A 21,176-nucleotide genomic window follows, 5' to 3' on the forward strand; every position below is an offset into this window, starting at 1 on the left:
TTCAAACCACGATGTGGTATTGCGGCCCCATGCAGCCTCCAGAGTAACCCTGCGGAGCTTACCCTCACAGGATCCCGCGGGTGTCCAACCAAGTGTGCCTGTTCTGTCCCTCAGCACGTGGCAGACAGTGGAGCCTGCTGGATAGTGGGCCAGCAGGGTAGTGGTGGCTGTGGTGATTACAGCCACACAACACGATGCTTCGTGAGCATGGCACAGTTACCCGTTCTCAAGGAAGGGTCATCACCCCACTTCACAGAATGGACACAGTGAGGCTTCGTCAGGATAAACCATTTACCCAACGCTTTCCAGGCAAAGCCAGATTGTAAATCCACAGTTAACTGATGCCTAAAGCCAATCATTTTAACCAAGCAGTGTGCTGTCCAGGCCGATTCCTTCGCCGAGAGATTTCCCACTGCAACCCTTTAGGTTTTTCTGCCCCTACTAATTGGGTACAGGGATTATGTGCTCCTGGGAGTTCAGGTCACAGCAAAATTTTATTTATTTTAGAATTTATTTTAAAATAAATTGTTGGCGTATTTTGATGTGATTTCAGGACAGAGAAGAAAGTGGCCGTTTTTTTCATGCCCAAAACTGAGTGTTGTGGACTCTTAGCAACCTCTGCATCTCTGTTCCTAATTGATTTTCTCTCTGATGTACTATTGATTATTGATTATATTCATTATTAAATTCTTATATCTTTACTTGTATTAGAGTCTTACTATCTCACATAGTAAAACCTTTTAGGTCTTTTCAGCATGCTGAAGATTAGAATTTAAGTCTATACCATCATATTGACCATCAATCGAGTGTTTGCTGGAGAAACTATACATTATGGAGAAGGCTTTATGTGAAACAATAGATTCCTCATGCTGTTTCATATTTCCAGGGAGGAAGAATTAATATTTAGAATATATGCAGGGCTCGTCTGTAGTATTGTAGATTTCCTCTCAGGTAAGGATAGAAATCATAGTTGTGACCTCGTCACTCCGCAATGCACCACTAGGTCCTTTATTTCTCTCCAAAGAATGCATGCGTCGCAGGACATCTGAAGCAGGAACATTAGCAATCTGCTGTAATTGTTGGGGCAGACAACATCACAGTAAGGAATATAAATTACACAGTCCTGTGAGTGCAAGCAGTAAAGTCTTGATAGAATTATTTATGGAAATTAAAACAGATCCAACATATTTGTGACTGAGTGCTCACACAGGCTCCGGGTTCTCTGCATGTCACCTCATGTACACACACCAGGCCGTGTTTCATGGGCGTTGCTTTCTGAAATCATGTTGGTGATATTCTTGGTTTTTCCAATTATGTTGCTACCTTTTACGTGACTTCTTTCTCCCTATAGTTTATATAGGTCCGTCGTGTCTCAAATTCTGTTCTGGCAGAGGACAATGCACGCGACATGGTTGCAAGTAAGCATTTGAAAATAATATGTTTGGTTGTCTGTGTGTGTCCGTGTCCGTGTGTGTGTGTGTGTGTGTATACACACACACACACACATTCCATATTGAGGCCGTGAGTCATTTAAATGTCCGTGATATTATCTCTTAGAATTTGAGTTATTTCTTTAAAAACTGATATCAGGATACTTGATGTGGAATTATTGTGTGTGGTGTGTGTATATGTGCGAGTATGTTGTGTGTGGACGGTTCATGTGTTGAACAAGGGTGTATATGCAAAAGCCGGAGGAGTACATAGAGCGTCCTCATCCTATTACTGTCTTCTTCCTTTGAGACTGGGCATCTCACTAAACCTAGGACTAAGCTAGCAGCCAGTGAGCCCCAGGGTCTCGTCTGTCCCTGCCGTCCACATCACCAGGGTTGTGGTCATGCATGCGGCCACACCTGAACCCTATCTGTGCTCCCGCAGTTGAACTCAGGTCCTCACGCATGTACAACCAGCACGCTTACCCTCTGGTCCATCTCCCCAATCCTCAAAATGGGATTTAAATATAACTTAAGTACAACTCGGAAGTAAATTAGTAAGTTTATATTGGGCTAAATTGTAAAAGCTATCGTATCCCTCATGTGAATTTGTAACAAATCCAAATCCCTCGTAGCTGGATGGTTTGCTTTCTGTGCATTTTATAGAATAATGGTGCTGACTGTCAGGTCTGAAATAATATCCTAATAGGGTAATATCCATTTGCCGCCAGTGAATTGTGTTATATTAATACCAAGAACAGATAGTTGCATTTATTATGTCATTCCTGGATTAATATTTAATTCCAGATCTCTTGTGAATTCCTGAAACTACAGACCATCTTTGTCATAAAGATAAGTTTCAACACCTCAAACAAAAAGTAGTTAATTGGGTAACTAATTAATAAATAGACAATTTACAAAAGAGCTTTGAACCTACTTGCATAGAAATTATGAGACAATTGTAAACCCTGGGAGTAGTGTGTGAGGTTAATTTTTAAAACTGTATTTTATTGAATTTAATTAACAAAGAGATCACTCTGTACAATTAAATATTTTATGAAGCACGTGAGGAATGGAAAAGTTTCTGTTTATGCTTTAAAACTGAATATGAACTTCCATTTTTTTATTGGAGGGGTCACATGAGCACCCTGAGATGTGTGTGAGTTTTCAACTGTGTATTGTGCACACATGTATGTAGAAGTCAGAGGATGTATCAGGGTGTCATTCCTTAGGAACCATTCACCTTGGTTTTTGAAACCAGGTATCTCTCTCCTTTCCCCACATTCTGTGTGTGTGTGTGTCAGTCTGCTGTGTCTCTCTGTCTGTCTGTCTGTGTGTGTGTGTCTGTATCCGTGTGTGTCTGTCTCTCTCTGTCTGTGTCTGTCTCTATCTCTCTGTCTCTCTCTCTCATGGATTTGGGACTTCCCAGGTAGGCTACATATGCTGACCAGCAAGCCCCATGGATCCTCCTACCCCTACCTTCCCAAGCCTAGGACTTAGAATGAGTGCCATGACGCCCAGTTCTGATGTGGGCTCTGGGGTCTAAACTCAGGTTTCCATGCCTTTACCCAGCGAGCCATCTCTCTTGTAAGATAAACTCCTGCTCCGAAGTTGCTCATGGACTCTTTGAAACACTAGCTATGTTTTCCTCAAATCGCTGTCTCTTTCTATTATGTATAATAGGCCATCTACATTTTAATGCATTTCAAGTAAAATTAACACAAGAGAAATTTTAATTGTAGGTCTATGCTTTTAGAAACTTTTTTTTACATCTAATTCTAAGAGAACATATTAAGATGTGCAAAAGTATGTTTACCCTGAGATGCACTTTGCTAGACTTGCTGGGAAACAAATTCCAATTGCATGCCATGGCAAACCACACCTGCACCCCAGTGTGTCTAACTTAGCTGAAGTTTCCTAGCCTGTTTGGAAACTTCTTGGTGACTTAGAGGATGACTGTATCCATGCAATAGTGTGTGTAGAAGCTGAGGCTCGTTAACATGCTCAGTAGATAATAATTTGTCTATCCTTCACTTCTCCGTAAAGTTGCCTATGTTGCCAAGAAACCCCTTGAACATCATGCTGTGTTAGTTCTTGGCATTTTAGGGCCCAGCTTCTTTGTTAACCTGATGAAAAGGGTTTACTAGCAACACCAGAAAATTTATAGTATATATCAGATTTGAATTTTTATTTCAACTTGTTCTCACATTCCATAAGCCCTGCAGAAGGCCAGTGTAGGCCTTGGTTTCAGAAATATTGCTGGAGAACATTCTCTGAATTGAACTATAACATCTACTTATTGGTAAACTGCTATGTGGAAAGGCTGTTTCAGACTTCAGGGAGTTTAAAGGCTTCATTGAAAATGTTCCTGCACCACTAATTTCATTTTATAATTCAAAACTATACTGTAAAAAACAAAACTACCTAACCATTAAAGATTTTTTACGTTCAAGTAGTAATTCCGCTATGATGAAGTTACTCATTGCTAAAAGACGGGTAATGGTCTAGGGAGAGAAGAGAGATGAGGTCTGTCTCCACAGATGGCAAAAATGTCACCAAGTCGTTAACAAATCCGCACACACCACTACCGCCACCACCATCACCACAACCCCCGCCTTCTAGGGTATTTCATCTCCTCCATTGAGAAGAGGCATCCACATGTTTGACATTTCTGGTTCTCTTAGCCCTTCTCTGTGAGTACAAGGACCTCTGTGTCCCCAACAGACCACTTGGTATAAAAGCACACTCTCAAGGAGCAGTCGGGCACTGGGAGGAAGCTGCTTTTCTTCCCGAGCCACTGCTAAATTGGGAGCCATGCAGCAGCAACAGCTCTACCCAGGACTTGCATCTAGGTCAAAGGTGCACGGTTTCCCTAGTTTCCAGCCTAGGTGTGAGATGCTTAAAGAAAGACTTGTTTCCAAAGCCTGAAAATATGTAAAAGAATCCCTCTCAGAATGTTACATTTTATCTTTATTCTTGGAGGAAACTCATTCTAGATATTTTGTTAGACGTGTTTCATGTTGTTTCATCAAGTTTATGAGCAATATGAATAAAACCATCGGTGCTTACAAAGATTTTAAGTTGTCAGTGTGTGCAGATTTTGGCTCATTTTAGATGAGCGTTAACATTGGTCAGAGGTAAATGCTGAGCTGTTTCAATCGTAGCTTTCTACAGTAGGGCTTTCAAAGATTAAATTCTCCTGTAGTATGTCACACTTCAGATTCAGTTCCTCCAGAGACCATCAAGGCTGTGTGCGGTTCACTCCTGCCCTGGTCTCTGGACCCAGACACACACAGTAAGCTCAGGAGCATCCAAAGGACGGACTGACAAGCTCAGCGGACTCTGAAGGGGCTACACCTTGAGACTCATGTCCCATTCGTTTCTTTCAGGTGCGACCCAGGATTTTCCGGCCCAGCCTGTGAGATGGCATCCCAGACATTCCCAGTGTTTATTTCCGAAAGCTTTGGCAGCTCCAGGCTCTCCTCTTACCATAACTTTTACTCTATCCGTGGTGCTGAAGTCAGCTTTGGTTGTGGTGTCTTAGCCAGCGGGAAGGCTCTGGTTTTCAACAAAGATGGGCGGAGGCAGCTGATCACGTCTTTCCTGGACAGCTCACAGTCCCGGTGAGTGTGGTGGGGTAGAACACGCAGAGAGCGTGTGGGCCAGTGTGGATGATTTTCAGTTATACTCTTTTCTCTTTTACTAGAGGGATATGTCTTCTAATCTTTAAATAGGCTGCGAGGATTCTTAGCTTATTGACAATTAATTTGCTCCAGTTTTTAATAAACCAGAAGACTCGCCAATGACTCTGAGTTACTGACGATTGACAGTTTTTTAAAAAATATGAGATGTTCGCATCAAAACTGTGTTCTTGAGCCAAAAGCTGGTTAATTATTCATGTAGTTTATTTATTTGACAGCTTGCAGGGGCTGATTAGATTTACTCTACACCGCCCCTTCCCCCAGTGCCTGATAAATAATGCAGAAAAGGAATGATTGGCATTTCAAGTTTATGTACACAGGCACATAATACATAAACAGGCATGAAAATAGCTCTATTTTATGGATACATACACACACACACACATATATATATATAATACATGCACGTCTTCACTTATTTATACATCTTATGGTACAATTACTTATATTTTATAAAAACAATGACTGTAAGCCTACAGCTTTTGGGAAGTTCATTTAAAAGTGCTTGAATTTCTTTGAAAACAGAAGTTTGTCAGTAAGAGTGTGCCTGTGTTGACTAACTAAGAACGGCTCGTTCTAGGTTTCTGCAGTTCACGCTGCGCCTGGGGAGCAGGTCTGTTCTGAGCACGTGCAAGGCCCCCGACCAGCCTGGGGAAGGAGTCTTACTGCACTATTCCTACGACAACGGAATAACCTGGAAACTGCTGGAGCACTACTCCTACCTCAGCTACCACGAGCCCAGGTATGTCCGAACGCGTCCGTGTACTGTTTCCTTCCTGGGGGAATCACAGTTCAGTTTTACAGTTTTGCAGAGGGCCAGATCGTACAATATTCTATATATTCTTCTGTTGAAATGAACAATTGGTAAACCATATTGTTTAATCTGTGTGTCCCACCCATTTTGATACTTCAAAGAAATGTATTGTTATATTTTGAGATGTGCGTCTAAGGAAACCACTTTGATATTTAGGAAAGAAATGCAGCCAATACTGTTATCCTGTAAGCTATTAGAGATAATTTTTATATGACACTCATTTGCAAACACTGTTAAAAATATTTGATAAGATTTTTCTAAATTACATATAAACATTATAATAATTTATTAAATCTGATATTCAGTGTGTTTTAAGTTTTTCACACAGTAAAATTAAGCAGTAAGCACAAGTAAATCTTTCTGGCATGTGCTGAGTCCGTGAGAATGGCGTGTATGAATGAGTAAATAAAATCCTTTCCTCTGGCCATTTCTACTTCTCTCTGCTTTTGTCTATTTCATGGCTATACACACCTACCAGGGGTCCAACCTTCAGTGCTGACAGAATGGTGCTCACAAACATTTCAGAGACGCTCTGTCCTGTTAGAACACACACGGGGCTTCTCCATGAAAGCCCTTTAGAAGGAACAAAGGGAGAGAAGGAAGGGAAATCTCAAAATAAGGTATCAATGTACAAACCATCAGAGGTGAGTGCTGTGTCTCACCCACAGTCCTGTATGGAGAGCTAGCACTGTTGCCCCTCCAGGAGGTACCTTTCCCCTGGTTCATGAGGAGGCAGGCTCCAGTCCTCGGGGTGTGCCCTGGCACTCAGGACTGATAATGCATGCTACATGTTTTATAATTTTGCTGGGGGTTACTCCCAATTTTAACCATTTGCAAATAATATGAGAACTTTGTGCATAAAGTGAAGTAGCATGTATCAGACAATCCTTCACTATTTTGACCTAAATTTTACACATTGTAACAAAATTTAAGTGTCCCGGCTATGTTGGATGCTTTCTTTGTACATGTTAAGCTGTACCGCTTTGTCCTCAGATATACACATGTCCTATAGAAAAGTTCCAGGGACTCCCCATGGCTAATATGAACCAATAAATTAAATTTAAAAACAACATGAGAAAATCATGAAGAAAATATCTTCATCCTAAGTGAACTTGGCAAACGCCCAACTTTTTTTTTCTGGCAAGGATGGACATCTTCAAAGTTCGGTAATCCATCTATCTAATGAATTTCATTAATCTTTGTTGATATGAAAAATAGTGACATCTTCAATGTGCTGCTGCAAAGGTGGCTTTAATCTCGTCCGCTGTGTGACAGTGACATTCTTCTAAGCAGAATCAAGGCGGCCCTTCAGGGTTAGGGATGTGTGTGGTTTGAAAGATGGAGATCACAGCAAAGGCTTCCTTTTTTGGAAGAATGTGGTGGTGCCGGCAAAACACGCATTTTCCACATATGAGCATCTGACCGTAAGACTCTCCCTCTTCCCCTCACAAATATTAATAAAAGCTGACATGGCAGAAATGGAAGCTGATATATTCCAAGTGCTAAATTATATTCTTCATAATAAATAATACAAACCATGAAGATTTTTCATAGGATTAAATATATCTTGATGCCCTTAGCCATTTAGTCTGCTTTATTCATTGTAAATTACCTCCTGTAAAGTGCTGTGAATTCTATATTATCTCTTAATGTCATGGTTGTTCGGAAATGAAGTATGAGCGGTGTGTTGATCTTCTAGCTGGCTCACCACTATCACTAAAGGATGGTTTCAGAAAATCTGTCTGTGTTTCATTCAAATATTAAAAGAACTGTTTATGTATAAAATCTGAAATCTCATAATATATCTAGTCTGAATGACCATCTTGTGAACTAACTTGTGCTTTTATAAGTATAAATTTCATAATTCTGTTAAACCTTAAACTTGTTTCCCCTTTTGGCTTACTTATGAGTGTTTTTATACTCTAAAATTGCTTTAAAAATCAAATCTTGGTCAATTTTTATGCCTTGATTATTTATTGTGTTTGATCCCTTATTTCAAGTTACCCAATTCTGTAATTTATATAGTTATCAAACTTTAAAAAAAATAACTTCTTGGCTAGGTAGTGATGGTACATGCCTTTAATCCCAGATTTTGGGAGGCAGAGGCAGGTGGATCTCTGTGAGTTCGAGGCCAGGTTAGTATATGGAGTGAGTTCCAGGATAGCCAGGGCTACACAGAGAAACCTCGTTTCGAAGAAAAAGAAAATTCATGCAGCCTGGGGAGGTGGCTCAGTAGATACAAGTTTGAATCCCAACACCCACATAAAAGCTGGTCGACTATGGCAGAAAACCGTAATTCTAGTGCTTGCAAAGCAAAGCTTGAATTCAACTCCAGGTTCAGCTAGAGACTGCCTCAACAAATAAAATGACAATTTATCAATCAAGGAGAACACCCAACATGAACTTCAGGCTTCCACACACATGTGAGTTCATTTGTACACATATACAAACACACACACACACCAGCCAATAAGAAAAAAGAAAATAAATAAAAATCATATAACACCCATCTACAAAGGAACAATTGAAGTAAAAGGTTAACTTAAGCCTCTATTCTCACCAAGTAATGTTCTAATCAAAGTTTCCATAGCTATCCTACCAGCCACCCTAATGTGCAAAGAGCCAGGACATCATTAAAATCTCCCACCCTCTTGGCAGAAATTATGTGGAGTAGAAGACCAAGGAGCTAGGACCAAGGTTTCTAGATCTACCAGTCTTTAGCGTCTGTTTAACCCAAAAGGGATGTTTGGTGTCCCTCTACCTCTGTGTTCACATCCATGTCGGCATTCCCTGGGGATGCTTTGTGTGTCGGAGGTTTGTGTTGTCTCCATGTGTGAACAAGTGCTTTACATACTGACATACGGATGAAAGAGAGACAAAAAGTTCCTAGTCCTTGCCATGGGATGTTTTGATCCTAAATTGACATGTGCAGATGCTGAGACCCATAAGACACATCAAACAGCCTTTACTTTGGATGCAGAGTCATTGGCCATTAGGTTGACAGCATGGAGACCCTGACCCAAGAGTCTAACTGCAGACCAAGGGTTTAACTACAGACCAAGAGTCTAACTGTACACCATGAGTCTAACTACAGACCAAGAGTCTAACTGCAGACCATAAGTCTAACTGTAGACCAAGGGTCTAACTTTAGACCAAGAGTCTAACTACACACCAAGGGTCTAACTGTAGACAAAGAGTCTAACTGTAGACTAAGAGTCTAACTTCAGACCTAGAGTCTAACTGTAGACCAGGAGTCTAACTGCAGACCAAGGGTCTAACTGAAGAACAAGAGTCTCCACTCCTCCATTATGAAAATACTGATATCTTTAACTATTGTTACATGTATACATATAAAATATTCTATTTTTAGCTATTTTTAAATTTATATCCGTTCATCAGGGAGATTAGTTGCATTTTTAATTATTAAAATAAAAAGAAACAATTTTTATAATATGATGCTAATTAAACTAAATTATTTAATCAGTGTCTGATGTTTGCATTATTGAACTAGTTGGAATATAGTTCAATTGTTTAGTTTCATTATACCTATTATGAATAAATATTCATGCCTGTATAATAAATATTATTAGAAAAAACGAAAGTGAAAGCTATCAAGAATGTTTAACGTAACTATTTACTTATATTAATTGTCATCTAATTAATTATATTAATAATATTATATCTAATTAATTATATTAATAAGAAGTTTATCAGATTATGGAAACTATTTTAAAGCCATAGATGCATTTAGATATGTCTTTGTAGTTTACATTTTATAAATTTATGTTTTTTAAATTTATGCTACTCTGTTTCTATATTGATTTTTTTATTATTTTTTTATTTTATTACTTTAAAAATATACCAATCTAAATTCCCACTTCCTCCCCTACTCCCACTCCCCTCCCACTCCCTCCACACACCCTCCCCCAAGCCCTCTCCAATCTTGAGAGAGGGTAATGCACCCCACTACATCAAGGTTGATCAAGGCATACATCCAAAGAGAATAGGATCCCAAAAAGCCAGTACATGCAGTAGAGATAAATCCCAGTGCCATTGTCATTGGCCCCTCAATCTGCCCCAACTGTCAACCACATTCAGAGGGACCAGTTTGATCCCATGCTCGTTCACTCCCAATCCAGCTGGAGTTGGTAAGCTCCCATTAGCTCAGGCACACTGTCTCAGTGGGTGAACCCCTCATGGTCTTGACTTCCTTGCTCATATTCTCCCTCCTTCCACTCTTCAGCTGGACCTTGGGAGCTCAGTCCAGTGCTCTGGTGTGGGTCTGATGGAGGAAGGACAGATATGAGAGCAAGGAAAGAGATATCTTGATTGAGGGAGCCATTTGGGGGTTAGCAAGAAACCTGGCTCTAGAAAAATTCCCAGGAATGCACAAGGATGACCCCAGCTAAGACCCTAAGCATTATTTTTTAAATGTGTTTTCTCATATATTAGACAATTCCCCGGTTGTGACTGTCTATATAACCAATAGTGTTACTCAGTCCTCTCCCCGCATATTCCTATAAAAGCTATAAAGGGAAAATGATAGTAATTTTCAGCAGATGAACCACATTTCCAAACTATCGTTTTAATATTTTATGCACGAAAAAAAAAATATGAAGCGCAGTCTAATTCCTCAGTAAAGCTAACCTGGGATAATGAAATCTTAAATACTTCAAGTTATCCACATAGTCACTTGGCGGAAGAGGGAGTTGCAGTGTGCCTTTACTCGCTGGAAGCAACCCTCCTGAGACCCTGCAGCCTCCTCCCTGCAGCGCCGCTCCTGGAGTCCCGCTGCATTGTGGGAGAGGAAGTCTTGCTTTCGCGCCTCACCTGCCTGCGGATGTGAGCAGCCTGGGGCTGTGATTTGTGGAGCTTTGACACCGACGTCATCGCGAGGCAATTAAAGCGTGGTTCCTGCTACTGTGTGCATAATTGCTCCTTGAAGTTAGATATTGTTCTCTTAAACTCCACCACTTGTTGCCATGTTGGGGCACAGCCAGTGACCTGTGTCCACAGTGGCTAACTCAGGGGACCAAGAGAGGGGTTTGCTCCCCTCTACCTCACACCTGTAACGTGGAACAGGCTACTCAAACCACCACTTTGTCCCTTTGACACCTGTGTTTAATGGAGTCAGCTTCCTTGAGAGCCCGTGAATGAAAATACAATCACATTTTTTAATACAATTAGAAGATGTTGTTAGAAAAGTGCAGCAAACCAGGTATCTCAGAAGAATGTACATGGTTGAGTCATTGTTATGCCATAGTTTGGTGGGGATCCAACTATCCTGACTAATTATTTTAGTATATCCAATCTTGGAGATTAGAGTTTTAAATAATTCAATTTATTTGACTACTTATTTGGCTTGGAAGTCGGGTTTGTAGTATAAATATTTAAGACAGCAAGAGACCTGAATTTTAACTTTTTTCCCTTTAGGATAATCTCTGTAGAGTTACCAGATGACGCGAGACAGTTTGGAATCCAGTTCAGATGGTGGCAGCCCTACCACTCTTCCCAAGGTGAAGATGTGTGGGCTATTGACGAGATTGTCATGGCCTCTGTCCTGTTCGACAGCATCAGTCTTGACTTTACCAATCTGGTGGAGGTCACTCAGTCTCTGGGATTCTACCTTGGGAACGTTCAGCCATACTGCGGTCATGACTGGACACTTTGGTAAGGATCGTTGTTACAATTTGCGTTAGTAAGCAGAATGCATGGATAAACTTTGAGTCCATTCTGTGCTTAGTCTGTTGAAAAATATTGACCGAACGTGGTACATTTAAAAAAATTGGTACTGGTAGTGGAGAGATGGCTCAGAGGTTAAGAGCACTGGCTGCTCTTTCAGAGGTCCTGAGTTCAATTCCCAGCACCCACATGGTAACACAGAACCATCTATAGTGATATCTGATGCCCTCTTCTGGAATGCAGATAAACATGTAAACAGAGCACACATATACATAAAATACATTAATGACTGGTTTGTTAAAATTTCATACAAGGAGTTTTGTTTTCATGACGTCATGAAAGTTCAAGAAGCTTATCATGCAGATTGATTAACTTACATGTTCCTTTAATCCCTTTTTTCAAATAATATTGGCTTATCTAGTTAGTGACATTGGTGGAGGTTCAATATTGGGGAAATCATAATTAAGATAATTATTTTTAGATTCTCCTTCCAATGGTCACTTAACAGATCTAAGTATATAACAAACAGTAAGTAAATAATTTTAAATATAATTCATACTTCATTAAGACCACTAAGGATGATCCAGTGGTAACTAACAAGTATAAGAAGCTAGTGACTTAGCAGGGAGGTCCCACTGGCCCTCAGAAGAGGCTGCCTTAGAGCCTGCCAAAGCACACAGAGCTAAATCCTAGTCCTTGAGAGCGGGGAGCATGGGGATCAAGTTCAAGACCATCCTCAGCTGTGTACAAGGGGTTCCGGGCCAGCTTAGGCTGCTTACATAAGATGGGGCAAGGGCTTCAGAAACAGATTTCCTTTGAGAATCTGAGAAGGCAGACATGATGTGTCTCACCAACTGGCAAGTAGAGAAACAAGGAAATAGCCGGGCGGTGGTGGCGCACGCCTTTAATCCCAGCACTCGGGAGGCAGAGGCAGGCGGATCTCTGTGAGTTCGAGACCAGCCTGGTCTACAGAGCTAGTTCCAGGACAGGCTCCAAAGCCACAGAGAAACCCTGTCTCGAAAAAACCAAAAGAAAAAGAAAAACAAGGAAATCCTAGCCATATGAAAATCCACAGGAAGAGAAATCCAGCTACTGTAGAAAAGGATGCCAAGAGGTGGTGGTGTAACACTATGTTGAGAAGACGAACATGTGTCAAGAACGGAAGCCAAGATATGTTCAGAGACATTATAGTGTCTTCTAGATCTAAGAGATTTCCAGATTAAGGCTTGCGTCTAAATGATCCCACAGCCTTCACTATTGTGCCTACTGCCCTTTCTAGGTTCCTTTTAAACTCTAAGCATGAGCAAGGAACAACTTCCTAAGAGACTTTTAATTTCTATTGAGTCATGATCAGGCCCATTTAATCTCCTCCAGATGAGTCATACTGAAAACTAATCATTGCTGTTGCCTCTAGAGAGTGTACCATAAATGACCCATCAGGAACCTTATCATAATTAGAGGTAAGTTTTACACGCCATTGCACAGAGAATTACCTCTGATTGGGGCTGCGCGTGTGCAGTCACATTTCACCCAGTGGGCTGAAATTCTAGCATGAAAATGACAGCTAATGGAAAGGAAGTACAGCTGGCCACTTTTGCTCCAAGCGTGTCAGACTAGACACAAGGAAATGTCTGCTCAAACAACTAGGGACAGTTCAACCACGTTCTAGTTGATAGCCTCGGATGCTTGTGTGGGGTGTGTGTGTGTGTGTGTGTGTGTGTGTGTGTGTGTGTGTGTGTCATTCCCAAGCCTATAGCTCCAAAATCTCAAATAAAATAAAAGAGGAAAAGAGGAAGATGTGAGATATAGACTAAAATGAGTTTCAGCTTCTGAAGTTTGAGTGGCCTGAACTAAGAGTGGTTTGGATTAGTCACGTACCACAAACAACATCTCCCAAGATTGTGTAGTAAGATTTTTTTCAGCACTTAGCTGTAACAAAGAGTTGTATCAAGAATGCAAGTCCTGTATCTTGTTTATTTTCATAAAAAGTTAACATCTGCTCAGATAAACTCCAGAGTTGCTGAGCGTTTTAACTTAACGTTTGAGTTGAATGCAAGAAAACTGGATTTTAATGTTTGGGCTTTGAACAGATCCTGTGAACAATATCCTTTCACACAAGTCTGATGAATATTCTCAACCCACCGCAGCCTTCATTTGTGGAGATTCATTTACTTTATGAAAATACAATCACAGTAATTCTAGAAAACCAGAAGAAAATACAAATAACTGTGCTCGCCCAGTGCGCACCCTGAGCGGCCCTGTAGGAGTTTATTAACCGCAGCTTGTGAGCAATCAGCTTGACTTCCTACTGTTCTCTGAAACAAACCGGAGTTGTCTTGGTGGTGAGACATCAGAGGAGACACTCTGTCAGTGGTGATGAGACCTGAAAAACACATTAACAGTTTTTAAAAAGACATGAAAAGAAATGCTGACTGCTCGTTAAATTGAAGCAACGTGGATGCTCTCAAACTGCCCCCATTTTCCTAGTCAGTGAGTTACAATAAGACTCTTTTTAATGACACTGTTTCTCTGTTCTGCTATGGAGGAAGACCTTGCCTGAAACTGGATGCAAACTTGTTTGGCAGTGTTTTCCGGAAACACTTGTTACAATATAGAAATTAGAGAGATGATATTGCAAACTATGTATTATCCCCTCCCCCTCACCAGTTCTTAACAGGAACAGTCATTTTTTTTCACGTAGCATCTTGGCAGCATGTTATCTTATTAAGTAAAAATTCTTTAAATGTATTTGAAAGCATGGCCTCTACCCTGTGATGACCTTGTTCCTCTCCGGGGAAATGTAGACATGTCCTGCACTGAAAGACTGGTGTTAGATTAATGATTGTTGGCTCTTCCCAGCTGTGTGTTCATTTAGTTCTCATTTCAGACCCGTGACTTTCCATGAGCATGGATTGTTGTTACCAAGACGGTTCTCCAGGGAATGCTTGGACAATCACTTTTTCATTAGAACTATAGTTAATATGCTGTGTATCACTTAGAGTACGCCATGCTAAAGCACTTTTTTTTCCAGTAGGGAAAGACATTGCTTCTGACTCTTGGCAATGCTTTCCTTCTATTCATTGAATCTGTATCCGCTTTAGCTTTTTAAAATAATTTTGAAATATCTTATAAATGTAATGGTATATATTATTTGTATTTTGATAAAATAAATCTTTCCTGAAGAACAGAGGCAAAGCTAAAGACAGTAGAGGTCAGGCCGGGTGGCGCACACCCTTAATCCCAGGATTTTAGAGACAGAGGCAGGTGGATCTCTATGAGTTCAAGGCCAGCCTGGTCTACACAAGATCAAAGCAGAAACAAATCCAGGTGGTAGTGCCTCACCTTTAATCCCAGCACTAGGGAGTCATACCCTGAATCCCAGCCCTAGAGGGAATATAAAATGGGAGGAGAGAGAGGCTTAGTCTGCTTAGAATGCAGTCGGCCAGCATTGGTAGAGGTAAGATGTCTCTAGTGGCTTGGCTATTTTGCTTTGCTGGGTTGAACCTCAGTTTCTGTCTCTGGGTTTTTATTGTTCATGCTACATATAAATATTTTTTTGAAAAGGTTTTCAGTTGAAATAGAATCACATCACATTTACTCTCCCTCCCTTCCTCCCAGCCCCTCCCAGTTACCCTCTCTCAAACCCTTCTCGGGGCCCTGCTGGAGTTTTTTTTTCTTCTATTATTATTGTTACTTACATATATTGAGTGTATATATATATATATGTGTGTGTGTGTGTGTGTGTGTGTGTGTGTGTGTGTGTGTGTACAAATATATAAATATAAGCTGCTGGGTGTGTGTGTGTGTGTACAGCTTTAGGGCTGACTACTCTGCATTGGACAACCAGTAAAGGGGTTCGTGCCTAAAAAGGCTAACTCTCCTTCTCCCAGGAGTCACAGGTTACCTGGAGATTTTTGTTTAGGGGACCCCATGAAAATCCCCCCTACAGCATTTCCATTAATAATGCCATTGTTCTGACCCTGCTTATGTAGACATTCCCAGGGGAGACGGTGTGTTCTGGCTCTTGCAATCTTTCCGTCCTCTCTTCCGTGATATTCCCCGGGATCACAGATACAGGAGCCATAGGTGTACCTGTTGGAGCTGGGGCCCCCCATGAGCTGTTGATCCCTGTACTGTGTGTCCTTGTGGCTCTCTGGGGTAGTCTCTGTTTTTGTGGCGGCTTCTTTGGTGAGAGGTGTGTACTCCGCTTACCTGTGGTGTGGTTAAGATATAGACTTAGCATGTAGTAAGGAATTATTCTGGTCTAGCAAAGTGATGGTTGTGGAATCTTTTCCAGAGTCCATGACGGCCATCACCCCAAAGCTGGCTAGGTTCCTAGTCCCTGGCACAACTTCCCTCCTGTTGAGTGGGTGTTACGTCCAGCTAGACAGCTGTTGGTTGACATTTGACCAGCACTTACTGCACTTTTATGTCTCTCTTGCCATCTGGTCCTTTCTGTGGTCCTTTGGTGCTGCAGCTGGGCAGAACAGTTTCCACCCTTTGGTAGCACGGTCACCCCTGAAAACTGGAGATCTAAGATAACAGCTGCAGGATGGGTAGGTGGCCCCACTCAAAGGAACCGACAAGTAACACGTATGTTCAGGACACTCAAAATTTTGTTACCATCTCATGGGAGAGCTCTATTAGTATGGACAAAAAAACAATATTTGCTTGTGTATTTATTGAAAGCAAGAACCACACGGGCAAAACTCCAGGGCTGAAGAGGATGCTAGCAACCTATCTGTCTCATTAATTGAATGAGGTCCATTTAGCAGGCCTAGGAGTATGTATTTGTATACCAAGACACTTAGCATGTTGAGGTAGAAATTTGCTTGGGGCCATGAATTTTGACAAAGCTGGGAAATATCATGAAGCCTGATCTCAGAAGAAGAAAAGACAAAAAAGACTAGAGAGAGGGTTCAGAGGTTAAGAGCGCTTGCGGATCTTCCAAAAGACCTGGATTAGGTTCTCAGCACCCACGGTGGTGACTTGGGTTTCTGCCATCCTGCTCTGGACTCAACACACGTCCACACGCGTGCACATATATACACAGAGACATGCACATATACACACAGAGACATGCACATACACACACAGAGACATGCGCATACACACAGAGAGACATGCGCATACACACAGAGAGACATGTGCATACACACAGAGACATGCACACAGAGAGACATGCGCATACACACAGAGAGACATGCGCATACACACAGAGAGACATGCACATACACACAGAGAGACATGCGCTTACACACAGAGAGACATGCGCATACACACAGAGACATGCACACAGAGAGACATGCGCGTACACACAGAGAGACATGCACGTACACACAGAGAGACATGCGCTTACACACAGAGACATGCGCTTACACACAGAGAGACGTGCGCATACACACAGAGAGACGTGCGCATACACACAGAGAGACGTGCGCATACACACAGAGAGACGTGCACATACACACAGAGAGACGTGCACATACACACAGAGAGACGTGCACATACACACAGAGAGACGTGCGTTATAGACACAGAGAGTTATGCGCATACACACAGAGAGACATGCACACACACAGAGACATGCACATACACAGAGAGATGTGCACATACACAGAGAGAGACATATGAATACACACAGAGAGACATGCGCATACACACAGAGACATGCACATACACACAGAGACATCCGCATACACACAGAGACATCTGCATACACACAAAGAGAGAGACATGCACTATACACAGAGAGACATGCGCATACACACAGAGACGTGCGCATACACACAGACATGCACATACACACAGAGAGACATGCACATACACACAGATAGACATGCGCATACACACAGAGACATGCGCATACACACAGAGACATGCACACACACAGAGACATGTGCATACACACAGAGACATGAGCATACACACAGAGAGACATCCGCATACACACAGAGAGACATGCACATACACAGAGAGATGTGCACATACACACAAAGAGACATGCGCATACACACAGAGACATGCGCATACACACAGAGAGACATGCACATACACACAGAGACATGCGCATACACACAGAGAGACATGTGCATACACACAAAGAGAGATACCTGCGCATACACACAGAGAGGCATGCGCATACACACAGAGACATGCGCATACACACAGAGAGACATACACACAGAGACATGCACATACACACAGAGACATGCATATACACAGAGAGACATGCGCATCAATAAAAGCAAAAATAAATGTTTTAATAAAAATAAGTAGGGCTGGGGATGTATAGCTCAGTGAAAGAGCATTTGTCCAACATGGTTAAGACCCTGAGTTTAACCTCTAATACTACAATAAGTGTTTTACAGCATCTGCAATAGATAAATAAATAACAATGCCTTTGCCGTGACTATTCACAGAGAGAAAACCAGTAATTTATTATATAATAATCTATACTACCTGCAGAATGGAATAATAATTGAAATTTTTAGATATATATGTGAGAGACTAACTTACTGTTAAATCATATTTAGTCTTTAAGAACCTTCTAGAAGTAACAATAACTTGTAGCACTAGATAAACAGCAAGATTTTCCCGCTGATCTAGAGAGCCACCAACAGAGCTGTTGGTGCAAAGTCCTCAAGAATCTGTAGGAAATTCAGACCAGAGAGAGAGAGAGAGAGAGAGAGAGAGAGAGAGAGAGTTGGACACAGAGCTCAGAAGCATTGGATCATACATTTTTACAAATGACATCTACATCTCATTTTATTATCTTCATTATTTTTAAATGGGTTTACCAGAAGTTGAGTCTTTCCCACAGATAAATTTCCCTTCCTTTATTCCATTGTGTTGGTCTGTATAAGACTAATCAAAGAGAGGGCTTGTCACTAATGTAGGATTGTGTTGTTGGTAAACATGGACAGAGGAGAGGTCAGAGATCTCATCGGGACTTAGCTGAGACTTTAAGCACCCCTAAATCCTTAGGTTATAAGAAAACTACACTGAGAGTCCTTTGTGGAGTTGCCACAAGTAAAGGAATGACTTTGGATGTCCCTGCTCCAGTATTCTCTGAACAGTGTGTGTGGCCGAACGCAGCTAGGGAAAAGAGAATGTCAGGGCTCTTTCGTGTATTTCCTCCTCTCCTCCAGGCTGTGCCCTCACCCAGGGCAGGCAGACCAGTGCAGTCCTTTCTAAAATGAAGCGCATGGAGACAGTATGGAACTGAGAGTGTGCTGACAGAAAAGCGTGTTAAAGGAAGTTAATGTCCATGCGAATTGACTCTCGGATGCTGTGGCTGTAACAGTCGGAGGCTCCTGGCAGCCAGAGGCTGGCGATAGTCAGATGCCAGGGCAGAAGCTGAAGGGGCTGGAAGCAACCAAAGCTTCTTGGTGACTTTCAAAATGGCAGGGAAATGCAGCAGCTCTGACAACTATTCTTCACGTGCACAAGCGTACATACAAACACACACACACGCACTTATATTCACACTCACATTCATACACACTCACACATACTCACACTTTCTTGCATGGACACACTATCACACATACACATGCACATACACTCACACTCATTCATACACACGTAAACACATTCACTCTCTACACATACACATACACACTCACACTTTCTCTCTCATACACACTCTCACTGTCTGTCTCACACGTGCATACACTCTCTCTCACACATACACTCACACTCATACACACACACTTTCTGTCTCTCACACACACACATACACACACACACACAAATAAAGGATTCACACTGAGGGTTAGGAGAAACTACCTGCCCTCATCCATCAGACATCTCCTCTCTGGGAACACAACCCATCACCCGAGAGTGCTGTCTTCCTCTGCTACAGTTTACTCCAACTGCTGAACATTTCCTTCAGAAGATGCTGTGAGATGGGAAGGAAGGAAGGAAGGAAGGAAGGAAGGAAGGAAGGAAGGAAGGAAGGAAGGAAGGAAGGAAGGCTCACAGACTAAAAAATGACCAAGGACTTCAAAACCATTTTATGCCAACTAGTCTGTAGCTTTGAAAATGAGTGAGATTATCTAGAAGCTGGGTGAGCTATCCTTAGACCCCAGGAGACGCAGGAGGGTGAGTGGCCTCAGATGGCACACGGAACAACTAAGGGAGGCAAGAAGACTCCCTTCCTGTGACTCAAGTCTTCCCTACCTGTGAATCCCACAGCATCTGCTTTAAGTCCCTGGGACTGGGTCAGAAGAGAGTCATGTGACCATCACCGTGTTTACACTGACTGTCAGCCTTTCTCTCTCTGGAGTCCTGTCCCCACTTCTTCTGTCTTCTGTAATCTGAAGATATCCTGTCCTTCTGGTAAAGGAGGTAATGCTAAATTTTGTGCTCAGTAGTTTTCAAAGAGAAGTCCTTCTCCCTAAAAGCTCATTAAACCATAGCCAAGTAGCTCGAGCTATGCTTCTTATTGTCCAGAGTGTGTCTCCAGCTTAGCGTAAGAGTCTCCTGGCTTTAAGAACTGTAGAGAAATTTCCACACCGAGAGAGAGAGAGAGCATAGGAATGAAGACACCGTGGAATGGAAACTTTATTTACTTCCTCTTGGAATATAAAGACGAGAAAAGAAAAGCAGGTGCTCAGGACAAAATGCCTTAAAAAAAAAAAAAAGCCTGAAGCAGGTGCTAGGAACACTTGTACCCCAAAATAGCTTTAATTGCCAAAATAACCCTGAAATCTCAACGAGATAAACAAGGAGGGGGAGTTAGCCACTGAGAAACCCGCAGACTTCGCAAATGGCCCATTGAATGTGACAAAATACATTCTGTAAAGATCTTCCAGGTTTGCTCTAATGAAATCAGCTTTTTAAAATGTCAAAAATAAATATAATATTCAGAAATATCCTGCTTAGATAACAAGCCCAGTTTTGAGAAACTGATTGGTAGACTGTAGTGAAGAAGCCGGAAGTATTGACAAACCAGTTCACTGTATGAGTGTGGCATCTTAAGCCAATGTGTTTAACACTTGGTGATGTAAGCCACACACACACCGCTGCTGGAGCCTTAAACACGGATGAACTGTGAACTTCTCAAGGAAAGGATGTGGTGTTAGAGCTGGGAGAGCAGGATCCTGGCAACCCATGGCCTTCCTAGAGATAATGACAGCAGCACTGCAGTGGGAAGGGGAAGATGAAGACAGACAGGGCCGCCACTCACTGTAGACCACAGAGAGGTGGCCCCCACAGACCACAGAAGTGACTACCACAGACCACAGAGGTAGTCCCCGCATACCACAGACCACAGAGAGGTGACTACCACACACCATGGACCACAGACGTGGCCACTGCACACCACAGACCCCAGTGAAGTGACCCTCACACACCGTGGACCACAGAGAGATGGCCCCCACACACTGTGGACCGCAGAGAGGTGGCCCCCACAGACCACAGAAGTGACTACCACAGACCACAGAGGTAGTCCCCGCATACCACAGACCACAGAGAGGTGACTACCACACACCATGGACCACAGAGGTGGCCACCGCACACCACAGACCACAGGGAAGTGATCCT

The 21,176-nt window shown here is 42.1% G+C and overlaps 1 protein-coding gene across 5 annotated transcripts in view; it reads left to right on the forward strand.

Annotated features, from left to right (window-relative positions):
* Reln (reelin) overlaps positions 1–21,176 on the forward strand; it is a 429,470-nt gene that overhangs the window by 285,384 nt on the left and 122,910 nt on the right. For all 5 annotated transcript variants that reach the window (XM_057758362.1, XM_057758363.1, XM_057758365.1 and 2 more), the window contains 4 exons: positions 1,352–1,418; positions 4,820–5,053; positions 5,712–5,873; positions 11,379–11,615. In XM_057758362.1, coding sequence (XP_057614345.1) covers positions 1,352–1,418; positions 4,820–5,053; positions 5,712–5,873; positions 11,379–11,615 — 700 coding nt within the window. The remainder of the gene's footprint in view (positions 1–1,351; positions 1,419–4,819; positions 5,054–5,711; positions 5,874–11,378; positions 11,616–21,176) is intronic.

The sequence above is a fragment of the Chionomys nivalis genome, chromosome 26 (genome assembly GCF_950005125.1).
Source record: "Chionomys nivalis chromosome 26, mChiNiv1.1, whole genome shotgun sequence".
Taxonomy (NCBI): domain Eukaryota; kingdom Metazoa; phylum Chordata; class Mammalia; order Rodentia; family Cricetidae; genus Chionomys; species Chionomys nivalis.